General features: G+C 49.1%; 1 protein-coding gene across 3 annotated transcripts in view; it reads right to left on the bottom strand.

Annotated features, from left to right (window-relative positions):
• Positions 1-506: 506 nt before the first annotated feature.
• CTIF (cap binding complex dependent translation initiation factor) overlaps positions 507-18,571 on the bottom strand; it is a 146,716-nt gene continuing 128,651 nt past the window's right edge. For all 3 annotated transcript variants that reach the window (XM_074856064.1, XM_074856065.1, XM_074856068.1), the window contains 2 exons: positions 6,932-6,985; positions 507-5,113 (listed from right to left, as the gene is read on the bottom strand). In XM_074856064.1, coding sequence (XP_074712165.1) covers positions 4,898-5,113; positions 6,932-6,985 — 270 coding nt within the window. In that variant the 3' untranslated portion in view covers positions 507-4,897. The remainder of the gene's footprint in view (positions 5,114-6,931; positions 6,986-18,571) is intronic.

Here is an 18,571-nt window from a genome sequence, read left to right as displayed (position 1 = left end):
AAGGCAGAGGTGGTTTGCGAGGCCTCACTGCCGCTGCGTGCCGTAGCACTGGGTAAAACAGATGTGATAAATGGGGGGGGTCCTCCAACAGACCCCCCGGTCCAGCTGGGGTAGGACATGAATAGACACAGGCAATTCCCTCGGGACAGAGGCTGGGGAGCGGGTGGCTGTGGAGGCCGAGCCAGGAGAGGGGCCCTATCCTCACCCACAGACCTCTGAGACCTTCGCACCACTCCCACGGGCTTCATCCTCACCCCCGTGAGGAGTAATGGGGAGAGGGACCAGCCCCAGCACCGCACAGGATCCAACCCGGTGCCAGGAGCATGGGCTGAGCCATCCCCATGGGCACAGAGAAGGATCAGGCCCTCTGCTATGTTTCCAAGCAGACACCGTTAGGGATTTTTTTTCTCCTCCGTATCTTCCTTTTCTTCCAGCCTGAACAAAAGGAAGGTCTCTCCTAGACCAGCACAAGTGACAGCGCGTACCCACAAAGAGATGGGGAAATGTCAAGCTTTAAACATTTATTACTCAGATGATGCATTTTATAGCATACAGTGGGTCTGGATGTTCTATAAACAAAGACTGAATTGTCACAAAGAGTTATTAGCTCCCTTGTTTTAACAGTCTCTGAAATGCTGAAAACGATGAGTTTGTGTTTTCTCTAGTATGAGTATCTAGTCTTTATTCTCCCCAAAACCACCTTCTTTTTTTTTTTGAATTTTCACATTTTTTTAAAGCGCTTAGTTTAACAAATATGATTAAATTAAAAATGTCGCTTTTTCAAATGCAAATAAATACATTAAAAAAAAATAATGAATTGCTAGTGTTAACTCCATGTTCTGCAGGACACCCCAGCTCCCTTGGCTATCGACAGTGGACTTCGCAACCCTTAGTTTCATTTCTCCTGAAAAAATACTGGAAGTATCACTGGGACTGGCTAATAGCTAACACCCAGAAGAGCAAAATTAGTGTAAAGCCATAAAATACCCAGCGGTGGAATAAAAAAAAAAATAATATTTAAGATTTTGAGAGACTTCCAAGTGAGAGATGTTATAAAAATAAGCATGAAAATAAATCATAAGTTATTCTGACAAGTTTTCCTTCAAAGCCATCAATCATGCCAAGAATAGATACTAATTAATCACCTTCAGGGGAAGAGTGAAACTAAGCAAATCGCTTACTTTTTCCCTTTTCTTCCCCATTTTTGTTTCACCCCCATATACATGAGACTTCTCCAAACAGGAGTGAAATCCCTCATGGGGAAGCCGAGCAAGTCACTTTGTGGGTAGCAAAAATCTTCAGTTCGGAGAGAATTTCACCGGAATGAGGTGAATTAGATGCTGGGGAGTCTGGCAGGGAGCAGGCAAACCCGCCCTGCATCTGAAGGGGACTGGTGCAGTGGTGGTGCAGAGCATTCCTCCTTCACAGATGCTTCAGCCACTCACCTTTACACCAGCCCGAGGTTTGGCCCCACACGTATTTGGCCCAAGGAGGTTATTTTCACCTTTGCTGATGTAGCCGTATGGTGAAAACATATTACAACCCCATGTGGATACTTTTATTGAGCAGCGAAGATTGAATCTGGCTAATTCGGTGAGACATAGCTGGTGGCTTCACACCTTCAAAAATGCGCATTGTAGAATTACACTCTTTGGTGACTGTTTCTAAAGAAAGCCAAAAAAAAAGAGAAGAAAATACTCGATGACATCCATAGGTGCTCTCACCAGGAATCCCCAAAACTTCCCAGCGATGCTCCTCATCCTGCCCCATCAAATGACCTCGTGGTACCTGTTTTCCCAACGCAGTACCATGGTTAATGATGCCACATGCCCGCCGGCTTCCTACTGACGAATTTCAGAAAGATACCATTGGCAGCATGTAATTTTGGGGAAAAAACCCCATTTTTGGTCAACATTTTGATTCTTGCCTATCAATGGAGCGACTGACATACCAAAGCAGTTAATGGCTGGATGAACGTACGTTAATAGTGGAGATAAATGGCAAAGACATTAAAACCCGACACATTTCACGTAAAAGTTCTTCAGTGGGAGAAATCCTGGTGCTGGAGGGGAAAGTCATGGGCCAAGCCTGGTAGGTGGGGGCTGCAGGACTGTACCCCAACAGCAAAACTGAATAAACCCTCACAGCTGGTAGGGGTAGGGAAATACTTAAGCAGAAATACTGCCAAGTGGCTCACACTTTGCCTCTGAATGCCTCCTGATGCACTGATGGGTGAAAATTCAGGTTTTTAGAAGCAGAATCTCCAATCCTCTGAGTTTTTCTTTTTCTTTTTTTTTTTTTTTTTTCTTCTTTCACTACATCCCAAGAGCAAATTCTGGGGTAAAGAGGAGGGAGAAGCTGCAGGGGCTGGAGCAGTGGTCTGGATTGCTGCCAGCAGGATCCCTGGCACCTCAACCCATCAGGCTGTGCCCCTGTTACAGGCCTTTTTTGTTCTTTCAACAAAAAAAATATCAAGACAAAACTGGTTTTCAGGTCTTCTCCCAGAAGACTGATGCTGTGCCTGGGCGCACTACGATGGGTGTTAAATCTCCTTCTCCTCCGCTTCTCAAGAAATCAGGGAGCAGAAACAGCCAAGAGCAACGGGCACAACCCTGAGCTTTATAATACTGATGGGCTTTGCTGCCTTAATTAAGTTCAGCTGCTCATTAATACTATCAAACTCCATTGCTACTAACATAGCTGACCCAACGCAAGGCGCTGTCACCACATGAAGTTCCCGGGCTTGAATCCACAAAGCAAAAATTAATTTTTCCAGACAAGTCCAGTGCATCCAGCAATAATTTGGCTGCTTTCTGGGTACACAGGAAAATTGAAGCTCCTGTTTCCAGCTCGCTCCTCTTGCTGTGTGGATTAGAAACCACATTAGCAGACAACCAGATGAAAAGTCAAATAATATTGAACTGCAACATCAGGACTCTCATCTCCTGCAGTGCATTTTCTGCTGAAAATTTCTGCCCTTTGTATTTTGCAGTGAAATCTTCCACCCCATCGCGGACAGACCAACACATTCATAAGGCACCCAAGAACATACTGCACATCCAAAGAGGCTGGGGTGAGATCTCTCTTTACAAGCCACCAGAAATTCAATGTTTTTCTTGGAAAAATGGGTTTGAGCTGCTGAGTTCAGACCCAGCCTGCCTGGGTCTGGGGTCCATGCGCGCCAGCGCTGCGCTGTAAATTTTCTTCTTATCACCAGGAAAGTAAAAGGAACAAGGGGAAGAAAACAGGACAGGCTGCCAACATCGTGCCTTCCTCAGCTCCTCTTCCACTGCACAGACGGGATGGGGCACTCGCACCCCCATTAGGCTTCACCGAAATAAGAACCAAACGTGGTTTAGTAGGTAAAAGCATCACTAGACAAGCAAATAAGGAGACCATCAGGTCCCATTCATGAGTCGGGAGTGATGCAATGGCGTGGCGTGTCCCTCGGTACCAGCCTCCTCACCCTCTGGGCATTTCCTCGCCCAGGTGGCATTTTGTCATCACCCCCCACAGCTGCCCTCTGCCTCGGGATGCTCCAGCACGGAGCAACCCAGGGATCCTGGAGAAACCCAGGGAATCGCCGAGCAAACTCTCCCCCTCTGAACCCATCACCCATCTGTCGAGGACATGGTGCCTCTTACACCGACTGCGGGACAGAGCCGCTCCTGTACACCACACACCTAGAAACACTGTATAGCAAATTCAGCTAGTTAGAAGCCAGGGTCAAAACCTCTATTTTTGGCTTTTTCTATGTCTTCCTCTTCTTTTTTCCTCCTTTTTGCCTTACATTGCCTGTCTTCTCTTTACTAGTCACCAAAGAACATCAAACCTGCATTTCTCCCTTGCCCTGTACATTATTAGGCCTGACTATAACAGGCCTGGATTTAAATGTATAATAACAACCATGACAGTAATTACAATAAAGCACTCCTTCAATGGAAACAAAAAAAAATTATTACAAAAAAAATAAAATGGGTTATAGTGGCTGAGGGATAACGGCGACTTAAACGGCAAGGGCCGCAGAATCCCCTGTTCCTTAGAGCTTCCAGCTCAGAGAACATGTTTCTCAAGCCATCGAGGTTACTGGCAAGACGACGGTGGCTACGTTACTTCTGCAGTGGCTTTTAGACTCCTTTAAAATACTCCTTCTGCTTCAGCATCTCACGTAAACCATTAGTCAGCTCACGGGAAGGCATTGCTTTCCCCATCTCCGAGCTGCTTGCAATTGTCCGTTCAACGACACAATAAAATAAGAAGAAAATACAAATGCTCGAGAAAAAGAAAACCCAGTGCAAATAAGAAAGTCGTCCCGCTCTCCGATCCGCTTTCAAAGGGGTGGCGAGTAGGGGGGGGACACACAGAAAGTCGAAGACAAGAGGAGAGGGGGGTGGAAAAACCTAACACAAGCCCCGCTCGACAAAAGCCATCAATTATGAGCGTCTGGTGTAGTGTGTGTCTGGCTTTGTCCTCCCGAGACATCTGCTGCCTGCTGTCTCCTGCCAGTTGGCCAGGGCAAGGCAGGAGGACGGCGTGAAAACAATACTAGCCCCCACTTAGATTCATGTGTTTTGTTTTTTTTTTTTCCCCAAATTCTCCGTCTTCTTTCGAAAGCCAAACAATAACCCGGCGGGATGCGTTGCTTTGCTGCTGCTTGAGCAATGAGTTCAGAAAAAGAAACCCCTAAAACAAAACCACAGCGGGGAAGAGGGGTGGCACTTGGCGACGCGGCTGAAAAACAAACATGCTTCTCCCTCCCCACCCCACAAACGTATTCTCGAGCATGCTGGGGTTTGGTCTGCTGGGGGATTTAAGTCGGAAAAGCTCCTGCTGGATCCCGTCAAGGTGCGTGTCTTCTTCTCGTCCCTTCCCTTCCCACCCCACCTTGCCCTGCCCCTCAAGCTGTCAGTTTTTGGATGGTCTTGTTGTAGTACTGTGTGATGGTGGGTGTCAGGGGGTTCCAGTTGTTGGCGTGCAGCTCGATGACCTCCAGCAGCAGGGACCGTGTCAGCATGGACTCGGAGGGACACAGCATCTTGTCACGGGCGATCGCCAACAGCTCCGTCATCATCTCGGGCAGCTGCTCCTCCAGCAGCCGTCCGGTGCTCTGCAGCTGTCAGAGAGAAGAAGAGGTCAACCCTGGCATGCTGATCCTTACAGGTCCCTTCCAACTTGAGATATGCGATGATTCTATCATTCTATGATATTAAAACACCCTGCCAGCTTTAACAGACGCCCATCATCCACCCAATCCTCCCCTGCTCGGAGCAGTGGAGCGAACAGGCAAAGTTAAAGGTGTCGTGGCTTTTGAAAACCAAAACCACCCGGCAGCAGGCTCCAAGAGCTGAACACGAAGGGCGAGGTTTTCAAAAGCATCCGTGCCAGGCTGCTGGAGGAGCGAATGGTTCAGCTCCCACTGACTTCAAAGGTGGCAACGCTGGATTACGTTGGGGGGAAAAAAAAAAAACCCAAAAAACCCACCTAAAAATCATGCTATTGTCAAAACAAAGTGCAGGCTGTGATGTGGTATTCCTGCCTTCTACCTGGTCCCTCATTTACTCGCTGATTCACAGCTGTCAGTGACTCCCAGTCATTAATCGGAATAAGCAGAGCCTTCCTGTATGCATAACAAATCCTGCCCTACCAAGATCTGCATTTATACCCGTCGTGCCGTTTCTCTGAGGACTAGCAAGGGTTTTTTACAACAATTACTCCTTGGAAAGCTTCCACGGAGCAGCATAAGCCCTGTGTGGTCCCACAGAGGAGATGGTCCAAGCTTGGAGTGGACAGCAATGAGTCCACCATGTCGGAAGGCTTGTGGGACTTGAATGCAGAGCTCCCCAAACTCCTAACCTTAAAAATTCAAACTCTCCTCCTCAATTGCCTGTCACTTTGCTGAATTTCAACCATTTAAGCTGCAATTTCAACAACTCTCTGCAAGGAAAGCATCCATCCCCACGGGCCAATCACTTCCCAAAAGCGAAACTAATGAAACTGCTATATTTGTACCAGCGTTTCCCTGCAAAGCTGCTGCTGAGCACAGCAAATCTCTCCGTGTGAGCCACAGGGCAGCTTTTGCTCCAATACAGATGTTTTTGTGCTTAAAAAATAAATGCAGGGTGAGATTTGAAGGAACCAGGATGATACAATTTTGTGATGGGACCCCAGCTACCAAACATTTTGCATCCATTTACATGCATCACAAGTCCAGTGATAGACTCTCAAAGGCCATCTCTTATCTCATGGTGATATCTTTTATTTACTCCGCTCTGGTGAGACCCCCCTGCAGTGCTGGGTCCAGCTCTGGGGGCACAGACAGCAGAAGGACACGGACCTGCTCGAGTGGGGCCAGAGGAGGCCACGAAGATGCTCGGGGGGCTGGAGCACCCCCCTGTGAGGACAGGCTGAGAGAGTTGGGGGGGTTCAGCTGGAGAAGAGAAGGCTCCGGGGAGACCTTAGAGCGGCCTCCCAGGACTTAAAGGGGGCTTAGAAGAAAGATGGGGACAGGCTTTTTAATAGGGCCTGTAGCAATAGCACAAGGGGGAATGATTTTAAACTAAAAGAGGGGAGATTCAGACTAGATACAAGGAAGAAATAGTTTATGATGAAGGTGGTGAGGCACTGGCACAGGTTGCGCAGAGAGGTGGTCGATGCCCCATCCCTGGAAACATTCCAGGCCAGGTTGGACGGGGCTCTGAGCAACCTGATCTAGTGGAAGATGTCCCTGCCCATGGCAGGGGGTTGGACTAGATGGCCTTTAAAGGTCCCTTCCAACCCAAACCAGTCTGTGATTCTGTGATTTTATAATGCAAAGAGGCACCATGGCAGTTTGGGTTTGGAGACGTCTAACAGCTGCTTGACACGTGCGTGGCCAAGGACAGAAGGGCCAAAGCAATGAGGACCAGGGCGGGTGGTGCAGGTGCGTCCCTACCTCCATGGAGCAGCAAAGCACAGCGTCTTCCTTCACATCCTGAGATTGCAACAACTGCAAAAGAGAGAAGAGAGAGGCGCTGAGAAATGCATGACCTCCTCCTCCTCCTCCCTTATGACCTTCCTTCCATCTCTTCGTCCAGCTTGGCTTCTGCAACTTCCAGGAGGAAAGGACAGAAAATCAGGAAGAGGGGAGGAAGGAGATTATCAACACAAAAAATTAAGATAAACAGTGACAAAATACAGGGTAAAGGGTATCACCAGCATATCCACTGCTGAGAGCTAGCAAGCGGCACAGAATATAGAGAATTTAGATTAACAACTTTCAAAATAAATTTTATTTAGGTTACATTGCTTTTTTTATCCCACTGCAAGCAATGAGAACATGCACTTGTTTCACATACACAGCGAGTAAACACAACCATCACATGACAGCATTTGAGCAGCACAGCCCTGGGAGAGGCTTTTTGGAAGGGAAGGGCTCTGCCCAAGAGCCAGCCACCCACCGCTGAACCTCTCCGTCCCCGTGGGGGCACTTCTAACAGCCACAAAAGTGCCTGATGGAAAAGTGTTACATCCAATGCACTGTAATTAATAGGGCTCCTTCTAGACTGATTATAAAGTGGTGCTAGTGCAACGGGTTGCAGTGAAATCCATGGGTGCACCAACTCCAACCCTGCTCTGCTCTCCATCAACTCTACGTTACAAACATGACCTTGTAAGCACGAGCAACTTTCAAGAGAGACCCAAAATGTTGTTGTGCGTGGCACGGGATGGTGAAGGAAGGTGCTCGCTCCTCTTGGTTCAAACTCAGGGCGTGCAGTAAGGGTCAACGGCTCTACCTGGCAATGGCAAAGTGTAGGAGCTCAGCAAGTCTCACCCCACAAACCCTGAAACCGTGAGCAAGGACCCTCAAAACAGGATCAAAAATATACATTTTAATTTGTTTTCATCTTTATGACTTGTCACGCACACAGTGATGCCGTTCCAGGTATTTTGCTAAAACCACGAGAAAAAGCACAGTTGTTCTAGTTGTTTTTCAAGTAGATAAAATAATGAGATTCTCTGTCAGCCAACAAAGTGAGATAGAGCATTATGAAAAACACTGTACCATGAGGTGGCTGATAAAGTTACAAGTGCTGGCAACACCTGAAGCTACAGCCACTTCCACTCCATCACCTTGGGTTGAACAAGCCCTGCTGGCCCTGAGCTAATGCCTGTGTGTGGCCGGGAGCTGAGTGCATGAAGTAAACACTGAGAAAAACCAGAAAAATTGGGAAAACTGGCTTCATTAGTATCTGAAATTCATCAGGGAAAGGCAAACTTTGGAAAAGTGGTTGGACTAATTAAAACTGCCCATATAAAAATTGCTCAGCGTAACTAAATGTCCTCCAAAGTCACATCTTTCAGCTAAAATCACAATTCTGTTTCTCAGCCTTATTGTCTCTCCTTCCCACTCTCATTTTTCCATGTTTCCTTCCCTTTACAAATAAACACCTATTTGTTTACGAGCTCCACAACTGCTGGAAAATAGCTAGGAAAAAAAGAGGTAATTCAAGGAATTCTAATTGCTCTGAAAGTTTTGCCTTCACCCCCTTCTGTTTTCAGCAGACAGCAGTTTGTTTGCTTTGAAGACAATGTTTACAGCATCCCAATGAGCATGCAGTCCATCGGATTTTTATCTCGCATTAGGCAAAGGTTCAGCCAGAGTTTTGAAGACAAGCAACAGTTCTCCCCCCACCAGTTTATCTTCCTGCCGAGTTGTTTGGAAAATGTTAGTTAAGTCCAAGCCCCATGCTCTGAGATAAGTTCTCACAAACAGTTCACAGATTCTTTGCAAAAAACCATGAAATTAGTTTAAACCAACAACATCAAGGAAAAAAAAATCAATTAGGGACATAGACAGGCAGCAGACCAGAAATTCAATCCTAGAGTATTTAGCTTGTGAGCATGGCATGAAGCAGGGCTGCAAATTAAATATATATTCATCTTTCCTTTTTTGCTGTTCTTTAGTAAGAACATAACATGAAAACTAAAGCAAGAAAAGTGGAGATAGGCTTCATTAGGAGGAACTTATGGTGACCTGACTCCAGCCCTTCCTCTGCCGTGGTCTCCTCAATGATCCTGTTCTCTGCCAGGGAAAGGCTGCAGCTTCACTTGGGCTTTCCTTGCCCCAGCTTCCCACCCGCAGAGCTGGGACATGCTTTCCCACCTCAAAACGTGGTTGTGAGAATGAATATGTCACTGTCAAGTGCTCGGAGATTTGGCTAATGCTTATCTACTTATGATGAAACAGAGACTATATCCTGCCCCCAGACTTGGGCAGGCATCCTCTACCTTCACACTGCCCTCCCGGACCTCATCTGATGTGACTTGTCTGAACAAGGAGAATGTACATGCTCCATCTTGGTCATCAGGACACCATGTGCTTCCCCTCATCCATCCAGGCACCACATACTCCACTGTTCCATCGAGGCACCATGTGCTCCACCTCAGTCATCCAACCACCACATGCTCCACATTGAGGCACCAAGAGATACCAGTTCCAAGGGCCTGTGATATGTGGGCTGAGGAGGCCCACAACCTGCCCACCAAACCCAGCCATGGCCCTGAGAAGCAGAGCAGAGCCCAACAAGCAGATCTGCTGGTGCTCTGGGAATCAGAGTCCAAGTCCATGCCCACAGATGGTTGTCAGACACCTGCATCAGTTCAGCAGTCCAAAGTCAGGAGGATAAAAAAGATGTCACTGTTTCTCTGCATGCTTCTGATCATAACTATGTTTCTAGCATGCTGGATAGGGGCTCTGGAGCTTCCCTGGGGTGTAGGCACCAGGTATCTGCTGCTGACCCCTGCATCCTGGGACAGGAGATGATCAAGGAGCCCCAGTTTGCTGTCCCTAGCCTGGCCTGAGCACTGAACTGCTGCTGAAGGCAGACAGCAAGGGTTGAACTACAAGGACCGTGCTGCCTGGGGCCCTGCCATCAATGTCCTCACCCACTGATGAGATCTTGCATGTATTTCTCAAAGGGTGCTCAACTCCACCCATGGCTGCCCCAGATAAGCACCAGGCACCCCAAAGCAGCAGGGTGGTTGCTTCAGCAAGAGCACAGTGTTTCCCAAAGCTCTCTGACCCCCGTGTCAGCCCTGATGGCACTGCAAGAAAAAAAGGTGCAAATGCTTCAAGACCTCCAGGGAAATCACAACCCTGAAGTACCAGCACTTGCGTGACCCTAAACCTGAACCCAACCAACTACCTTCATCGTTTGCAATCTAATTCATATTTACTTAAAATATTTTAACGTAAACATGCTATACAGATTAAATTAGCTCTCCCACACTGGAATTATTATTTATTTAACTATTTATAACCGCTCCTCCCTGCTGTGTGCATCTGCCCAAATCCCACCATGGCCACCAGCCCATCCCTCTCCACCAGGTTCCCGTATGGTTCAAACCAGCTGATGAATGTGGATGAGGGAGTCAAAAAAAGGTGCGTGAGGCAGACAACAGGGCAGGTGAGCTGAGACTCACACGCTTCTCGGTTTAACCTGTAATCATCCCCCGGAGGCTGGGGTTGTCTGCGAGAAAAACTTCCCTTTGCTCTCCAGCCGGTTTCCCCCGTATCGGGCAAAGCTGGGCAATGAAAGCAGCAGTTCCTGCTGGAAAGCAGACAAAGAGTCTGCTTGATTTCCTAAGAGAGGAGGCTGCATGCCAGAATCTGCCCAACCAGTCATATAATACCCAACCTCGGTTGCAAAAGGCTTCTCACTTTTTTTTCTGGTGCTGGACTAGCAGCTTTGCAGACTGGTGGAAGATATTGGGCTCCTCCTTGTCCAAATCTCTGTGTCCTGCTGAGATACGGAGCACTGGGCAGTGTGCCCAAGTGGGCTCCGTGTGCTAAACATTTTCATAAGCAACCCAAAATAAATTGTAGAGTCTGTTCCTGGAAGTGCTGCATGTGGTGGGAGAGATGCAGTGCCTTGCAGGGTGGCTCTTGAGTGCAACTGGTTTCCATGGCATGCTACTGGGACTTCCGTGGCCCCAAAACACACTCCTTACATCTTTGCAGAGGTAAGCATCATAAGCCTCATGGGGTGGACATGCAATGGCAGTTGAGGGGGCAAAGAAGCCCCAAAACCTCATCACAGAGAGAACCAACTTGGTCCTCCTGAACAGTGATGGATGCACACACATGCGGTGCAGACCACCAGGAGCAAACCAGATTGCTAAGCTGATGGGATTCACATACCCACAAATATTTGGGTTTATTATCTGCTTTCTGAGATCATCTGGGCTGCTGAGAAGCTAAAGTGCTTACTTGGTATTCTCAGGAGTGCCCATGCCACGAGCAGGACTGGAGAACCTGTCCCACCATCCCTTATCACCCAACCACGCAGGTTTAATTGTGTTCTTCAGTGATTCTCCCCAGGAGATGGACTGGGAGCAGCCCAATGCATACACTACCCTTTCCAGCTGCAATGATATTTCTCCTGCAAGGCACGGTACTAATTATTGTGTATGATATCGCTTGCAAAATGACATAAAAGCAACACTTGCCACAAACTGCCTCTTAGCATGCAGTGTTTCCTGATGCTTTGGTGATGACTCCAGTGTGAAAGTGCAGAAAGCTTGACAATATCCCCCCAGAGCCACGGAGAGGTTGGGATGTCTTTGAGACCCAGCAAAAGCTGGACTGACTACAGCCCATGTGCTGCTTGCCCTGGCTCCCCGACGGGCTTCTCAGGTTCATCCATCCAGGTGGCAACACGCAAGGACATCCAGACAGCCTCAGGCGTGAAGCCCCAGCCTCACGATCGCTCTGCGGTCCCTGCCCACAGGCATGCTTTCCATCTAACACGTAGGTCACGAGGAGGTGCCTGCTGGTGTTCCCCCTGGGGAGTGTGGACCATGACCACAGAGGAACCAACGTGTTGCTAACGCATCATCAAGGTGTAGCAACCAGCTCACTGGTGTAAAATGAGACAGCGGGTGAAAATGGAGACATATTTCCGTTAGGAAGAAGGAAAAAAAAACAGCTACTTGTGCCACTCGGAGATTAAGCAGAAGGAACATACTGTACTGGAAAGAGTGCAGGAGAGATGGTGCTTCCCAGTCCTGTTTTTAACCAGAGGAGCCTTTGGGAAGAGCCATGGTGGACTTTGTCCTCAACAAGATGGATCAGTTCCAGCTTTGTGGTCAGGATCATGATGGAGACCCCATTATAAGGGGGCTTGTAAGAAAGATGGGGACAGACTTTTTTCATAGGACCTGCAGCCATAGGACAAGGGTTTTAACCTAAAAGAGGGGAGATTCAGACTAGACAGAAGGAAGACATTTTTTACGATGAATGTGGTGAGGCCCTGGCACAGGTTGCCCAGAGAGGTGGTCGATGCCCCATCCCTGGAAACATTCCAGGCCAGGTTGGACGGGGCTCTGAGCAACCTGATCTAGTGGAAGATGCCCCTGCTCATGGCAGGGGGTTGGACTAGATGGCCTTTAAAGGTCCCTTTCAATCCAAACCATTCCGTGATTCTATGGTTCTATGATCATCCTCTACAACTGGGAGCCCTGTTGAGGTGCAGGATGTGCTGTCCTGCTGACACGGCTCTGCAGGCACTCTTGGTGGCCTCATGGGCCACAGTTGGGGAATTCCTGCCCCAAAAGCCTCCTGGAAGCCCTGTGGTCTGCTAGATGGGTCCTCCTGGGAGGACAAGTCAGTTCTGCTGCACTTCACAGGCTCTCCGCAGAAAGACATCAGTAGCAATTTTCTGCTTTTCCAGAGGCCTCTTATCGACCTATTGTTGCAAGTCTTTAAGGAGGATGCCTAAGATAAGATCCATGGGACTGCTCGGCTGCTCTGCATGAGGAGAGTCACACACTTCAATGAGCTACAAGCAATTGCTACAGCTCCACTTTTCTTAATGTCACAAGGCATGGGGTCATGCAAACAGCCAAGACTGGGGAAAATGCGAAGTACAAACGAGGGTGTGGGGGATGAGTAATTACAAAACACTTCACCAGCAAGGCCAGTTTCAGGATTCCTAGAATCTGCTCTCATGAGAAGTATCAGCTACTCAACCCAGGAAATCAGAAGGTCAGGTGGGCCGATCCTGCACCCACGAACAAGCTGTGCCAGTGCCACTTTCTCTAAAGGGGTACCGAGTCCCTCTCTGGGCATACCCTGGGAGCTAGGGAAGTCAGGTGAGTCCTTTCCTTAGAGAAGAAACTAGTGAGCACTTGGAAACAGAAGCCCTTTAGAAGTCCACAGGAATAAGTGGCATCTTCTCTGCTCACCCATTTGATGCAGAGCTTGCCCTAATACAAAGTTTTGGGGAAAGCCTTTCCCTTATGGAGCTGCCCGTGCTGGTCTCTGCAGGAGGCACAGGCTCTGCCATGCTCCAAAATGTTATTTGTTGGGCTGCGAAAACCCAGCTGAGCTGGGAGAGCATTGGGTTGCATCCACTAGCAATGGTGCTTCTCTCCACAGGGCCTTCTGCTCACACCTCTCTGGGGATCTGGTGAAGTCTTCAAGCCCACTGAAGATGCCACCAGCCAATGCATCTCATTGAGGGGTCCCTCTTCCCAGTTCCCTGACCGAGGTGGCCTGGTCTCAGCCTGGGTGAGAACATGCTGACAGCAACTCAGGCTGCTCCATTAGGAAGAGGCCACCAGCGTGGGTCACTGCTGGTCCCACAAGAAACTGCCCAGAGGAGGAGGCACAGGGCGGGAAGGAGCTCTGGGCTGGAGCTGCTCATGCTGGCATGGCTGCGTCAAGAGCTGTGTCTGTAGCAGGCACCTTCCCTAATGTATTTTGGACAACTTCAAGGAGTTTTGTTTGGTGGCACCTACTCTTTTTACAGTGATGTGCTGCTCTCAGCTGAGGAGACTTCTGTTCTCCTGTTACCCAACCAGGACTCCCTGGGAGGATGCTTAGAAAAGATTAGTTTGTTTATTGCATCAACTAAACCAAAATGTTGGTTATCCTCCTTGTCAGGCTCCTGAGGAACTCAGAGATACTAACAGCAAATTGAATTAAGGCCAGAGGAACAAAACCCAGTACCCAGTCGTGGGAAACTCCTCCTACTCCTTTCCACTGTAGACAGGGGAAACCATGAAACATGACTCTCTCTCCCCGGATCTGGAACAGCAGAAGGGATTCCTGCGAAGATGGAAACCATTAAGAGGCAATTACTGGAGACAATGATGAAGAAAATCTGGTCACTCATCAACCCAGACACTGCAAGCCAACAGTAGCCTGGTGGTTACACATCCCCTGACTGGAGGTGGACCTTCAAGACCTGAAGGTGGGTGAGACAGACAGACAGAGCCACCCAGTCTGCACACACAGGGAGACCGAGCCACCCAGACGGCCGGCTTCATCCTGCCCAGCCAAAGACATAATAACCCTGGGAGAGGAGGATGTGATCTCATCCCAAGGGTCCTGGGGAAACACAAAACATGGAAAGAAACAGTGGCGAGACCATCGTGCTTGATTGCAATGGGCTCCACCCTGGCTCGCCGGACGCTCTCCGCTTTCCTGGCTCTGCGGAGGGAGAGAGCGCATGGCGGCAGACGCAAATAGTTGTGTTTACATCCCATTGAAAGGGTTTTTGGGAACTAACAATGCCTGGTACGGAGGGTGAAGGAGAAAAACAAAGCCATGCGAGGAGGAGGGACCATCCTGTGAGATGGTATCTAGCTTCATTTCTTTATCTGTCCTAATTGCTTCCTCTGCCTTCTCCATCGGTCCCAGAGAAATAAGGGTGGCATTTCCCCTCCCCTATTTAAAATACGCCATTACGGTTTTAATGCTGGGACTAAACGAGTCCTGTAGCTTTCCAAGAATATATGCTCCTGCACATAAAATACTCAACAGACCAGCTGGACTCAAAGGCACTGCGCAGCCCTTCTTGTTTTAGTCTGCCCTCATCCGCTCCCAAATAATGCCCACTCTCCTTCACCTTAACTCTGCCCTTTGACTGAATGCTGATTAAAGGGAATTCTCTTTTCCCCATACAAGCTGCATTCACAGGAGGGTTTTTATCAAAACAGCTACGGTCGGGGGTCTGGGTGTGTGGGAGCTTTTTGCACGGCTATTTATTTATTGCACAGCAAGCATGGAGACATGGGGACAACCATCCCTGCCGGGAGCATGATCCTACAGACAGACACACTTTGCAGAGCCCTGCTCCTGCATGCTACCTCCTGCCACGGCTCACCCCACACATCAGTGTACCCTGCTGGCTCCAAATCCCACACTTTTCTCCCAGCTTTTCCAGGTCTTCAATCCTCCTTGTCTGGATTCCCACGACATTTCCCCACTTGTTTGTTCACCCCATTTCTCCTTCCTTCCCATGTCCCTGACCCACCATCTCCTCTCTCTCCCTCCTTCCCTGGCATCCCTTCCCTCCCATGCCCTCATCCCTCATCTTTCCTCCATCCTTTCCCCCTACAAACCACTTCCCAGCTTGTCCCAGTCCCGCCAGACTGGAGACCAAACCACTGATTTTTGCAGAACCAGATCCGGTGACCAGGAAGGCAGATTTATGAGGAAATAAGTGCTCTTCATAAAGGACTTATTTCTCCAGTCAGATCTGGCCTCATGTGGCTACCTGGGTGGAAGGGTGGTGTGGGATCAGGATCCGGCCCCTTTGGTGCCTTTGCTCATTTGATAAAAGAAAAATTCTGTCTCATTCTCTGACTAGGAGAATAATCTTAAAAATCCTAGCATCTCATTATACTGTCAAAGACCCTTTTTTGACTCAAAAGGCTGCTGGTTTTTAAAAAGTGAGAGTGATTAAAAAAAACCCCAACACGTTAAGATACAATTTTCTTTTCCAAACAGCACCACCCTCCCCGCTCATCTGACTGCAGCCAGGGAGGTTTTCCTCTCTCTTCCTCTGAAGGAGACAGTGAAAAGGCAGTGCCCTCTTGAAGTTTAGACGTTAATTACCGCGTTAGAATATTTTGCTAAATTACACAGCATGGCCCCAGGAGATAACAGGCACTAAGAGAAGGGAGGGGAGTGGATACCCGTCTACATGCTGCACCACAGACTCAGACGTGGGGGAAAGGCAATTAGACAGGGAGTATTTATGCTCCCTGCACCACCACCCTGAGGCTTTCAGTTAGCAGCATGTACCAAGGCAGGGAAGTGATGGGAGCGTGCCAAGATTTTAAACGATGCTGAAATGGGACTGTCTCTGCCAACCAGACTGGAGGTAGGAGACAACTCCTGCAGAGGAGCAACTGTCCTGCCTGCTGCCAGCCTGCCAGGTCTGCTCCCCACTGCCTCTGTAGGGCTGATTCACCGTTCCCGGGCACTGCCCTCAGTCCCCAGGGTTGGTAATAAGACCATAAAAGTATCTGCCTTGGGTCAGGTCAATGTCCACATCCTCCTTATAGGTGCTGATGCTCAGCATGATACCCCCAGGGTACCCACTGAGCCCCAGCAGCAATAACCCCCTCAAGCTGGAGGGACCTCCGTGAATTGTTCCTGCAACCACAGTCTCCTGCATGAAGGAGTTTTGCATTTTAATTAGACTCTTGGTGACGAGCTGCTTCCTGGGGTTTGCTCTGAACCGGTTCCAACAGTCTCATCCGATGCACCTGTGGGTGCTGAGAGTGGGATGGTGCCGCACTGAGGCTCCTCCCTGTCACCCCTGGAATCCAATCCCCTTGTTTCCAAGCTAGGATGTCATGAGTGGACAACCAGATGGGTGAACAAACTGGTTGGATGGTTGGGCTCAGAGGGTTGTAGCTATTGGGTTACAACTCAACTTCAGTCGGAAGCCAGTGACGAGGAGTACTGAGGTGGCTATCTCAGGACCTGCCCTATTTAGCATCCTTATCCATGACCTGGAGGAGTGAGGAGCATGCTCTTGTGAAGTTTGTAGATGACACCAAATTGGGGGGAACAGTGCTTGAGGAGCTGCCATCCTCAGTGGGCTGGAGGAAGGAGTCAAGAGGAACCTTAAAAATTTGACAAGAAACAAGCTCTGTGCAGGAGAAGAACACAGAGACAGGAGTAAGGGGTAGGGGGGTGAGAGGGGGCAGAGCCCACCCTGTGTTGCTTGGCCTTGTGGGACTCCAATTGGCCAGGTGGCTTGAGGGGACCACAATGACATCGCCACCTGGCATCTTCTCGAGCTTTAGGTCCCGTAAGCCAGTTTTTCCACCTCTTTGCTCTGCTGCCGTAGGCAACTGCTCAGGTTACCTGGCTGTAAAGCCAGGTCTGACTGCTGAATGGTGTCATAAAAATAAACAAATGCATCCAAAGCAGCATTTGACACCAACCACCTTGGCTGGAAGTGGCTCCTCCTGGCAGAGGGCTGGCAGGAAGGTGGCAGCTCCCAGGCCCAGAGGCACCTCCTGGGTTGGCGTCTCAACAACATTGACTGAGGAGATCGAGACACAAGAGGAGTCAAACTTCCCAACACCACTCATCTGTCCTGGCTTCTGTAGAACACGACTCTGGCTCCAAGCTGGCTACGATCCTTCCTTCCCTGCAGACCTCAGCCATCACCAAGAGCTGGGCCAGGTCCCTCAGGACCATGTCCTACTGCTTCTCCTCCCCAGCAGCACCAGGGCATGAAGCAGGGAGGGCAGTGAGCTGGGCTGACCCATGCCAACCCCGCTGACACACACACAGCAGTGGGCAGAACAGAGCTGGATGAAGAACAGTCAGCTCCAACCATGCTTAGGAAAGAGCGAAGAAAGGCCAAAGTGGTGATAATTAGTGACCAATAGATGGCAAATAATATTATTTATTATCTCTACATCTTCTGTAGCCATGGGGCACAGGGATCTGGAGTGCTCCTGCCCCACTGATGGTTCAACTGACGTTTGCTGGTCCTTGGTCTTAACCCATTCTGCTGAAGGCCTCAGAAAAGAAGAAATACAGCCAGAACCAAAGTGCCTTGGTTGTTCTCCTGGTTTTAGTTGGTTCTGGGGAACGTGCAACGTGAAGTGTTGTTGGAGTGGGGGCTGAACGTGGTCCTCGGTGTTTGGGCATGGGGCAGAAGCTTTGGGGCAGCAGGGATGTCAGCATGTTGACTCCCCACCATCCTGTGGGGGCAGAAGAAGAGGTACAGGAACAAATTTGGAGTGATTTTGTGAAATAAAGCGAGGGCAGAGTTGAGAGCACATGGGCTGTAGGGCTGGGAGAAGACAATGGGACATCCTTCTTGCTTAGACCATCCAGCGTGGGAGCCAGGACAACTTCCTAAAACTGCTAAAAATGTTTTCATTGAGCCAGATAAAAGACATGTGGAAGAACATGGTCCTGGAAGATGCCATCACTGGTCCCATGTGAGGACAGCCAGGGCTGGAAGCTGGCAAGGGTCAAGCCTGTGGTGCCCTGGCTGCAGCACAACCATCTCTGGGGAAAGTTCTTCCCCAGGAACAATGTCCTCTTCCAGCTTGCCCTTGATTCCCCAAAGCTCTGAGGGAAGAATAGGAAGAAAGCTCCTTCTTTTATTTATATTTAACTTTTCTGTTTTGTTGTTCTTTTCCCAGGCTTCCCAGATTTGATGGCTGCAACAGTCCTCTGGTTCTCATCTGCAAAGGACTCTCCTCTGGTCGCCTTAAAAATCCCTCCTTTCTCCCCACTGTCTTCAATGTTGATCTTCGGGCTGAGCTT

Source organism: Strix uralensis, chromosome Z (genome assembly GCF_047716275.1).
Source record: "Strix uralensis isolate ZFMK-TIS-50842 chromosome Z, bStrUra1, whole genome shotgun sequence".
NCBI lineage: Eukaryota > Metazoa > Chordata > Aves > Strigiformes > Strigidae > Strix > Strix uralensis.
The sequence above is the reverse complement of the archived record's forward strand: the minus strand, read 5'-3'. Positions and strand labels throughout refer to the sequence as shown.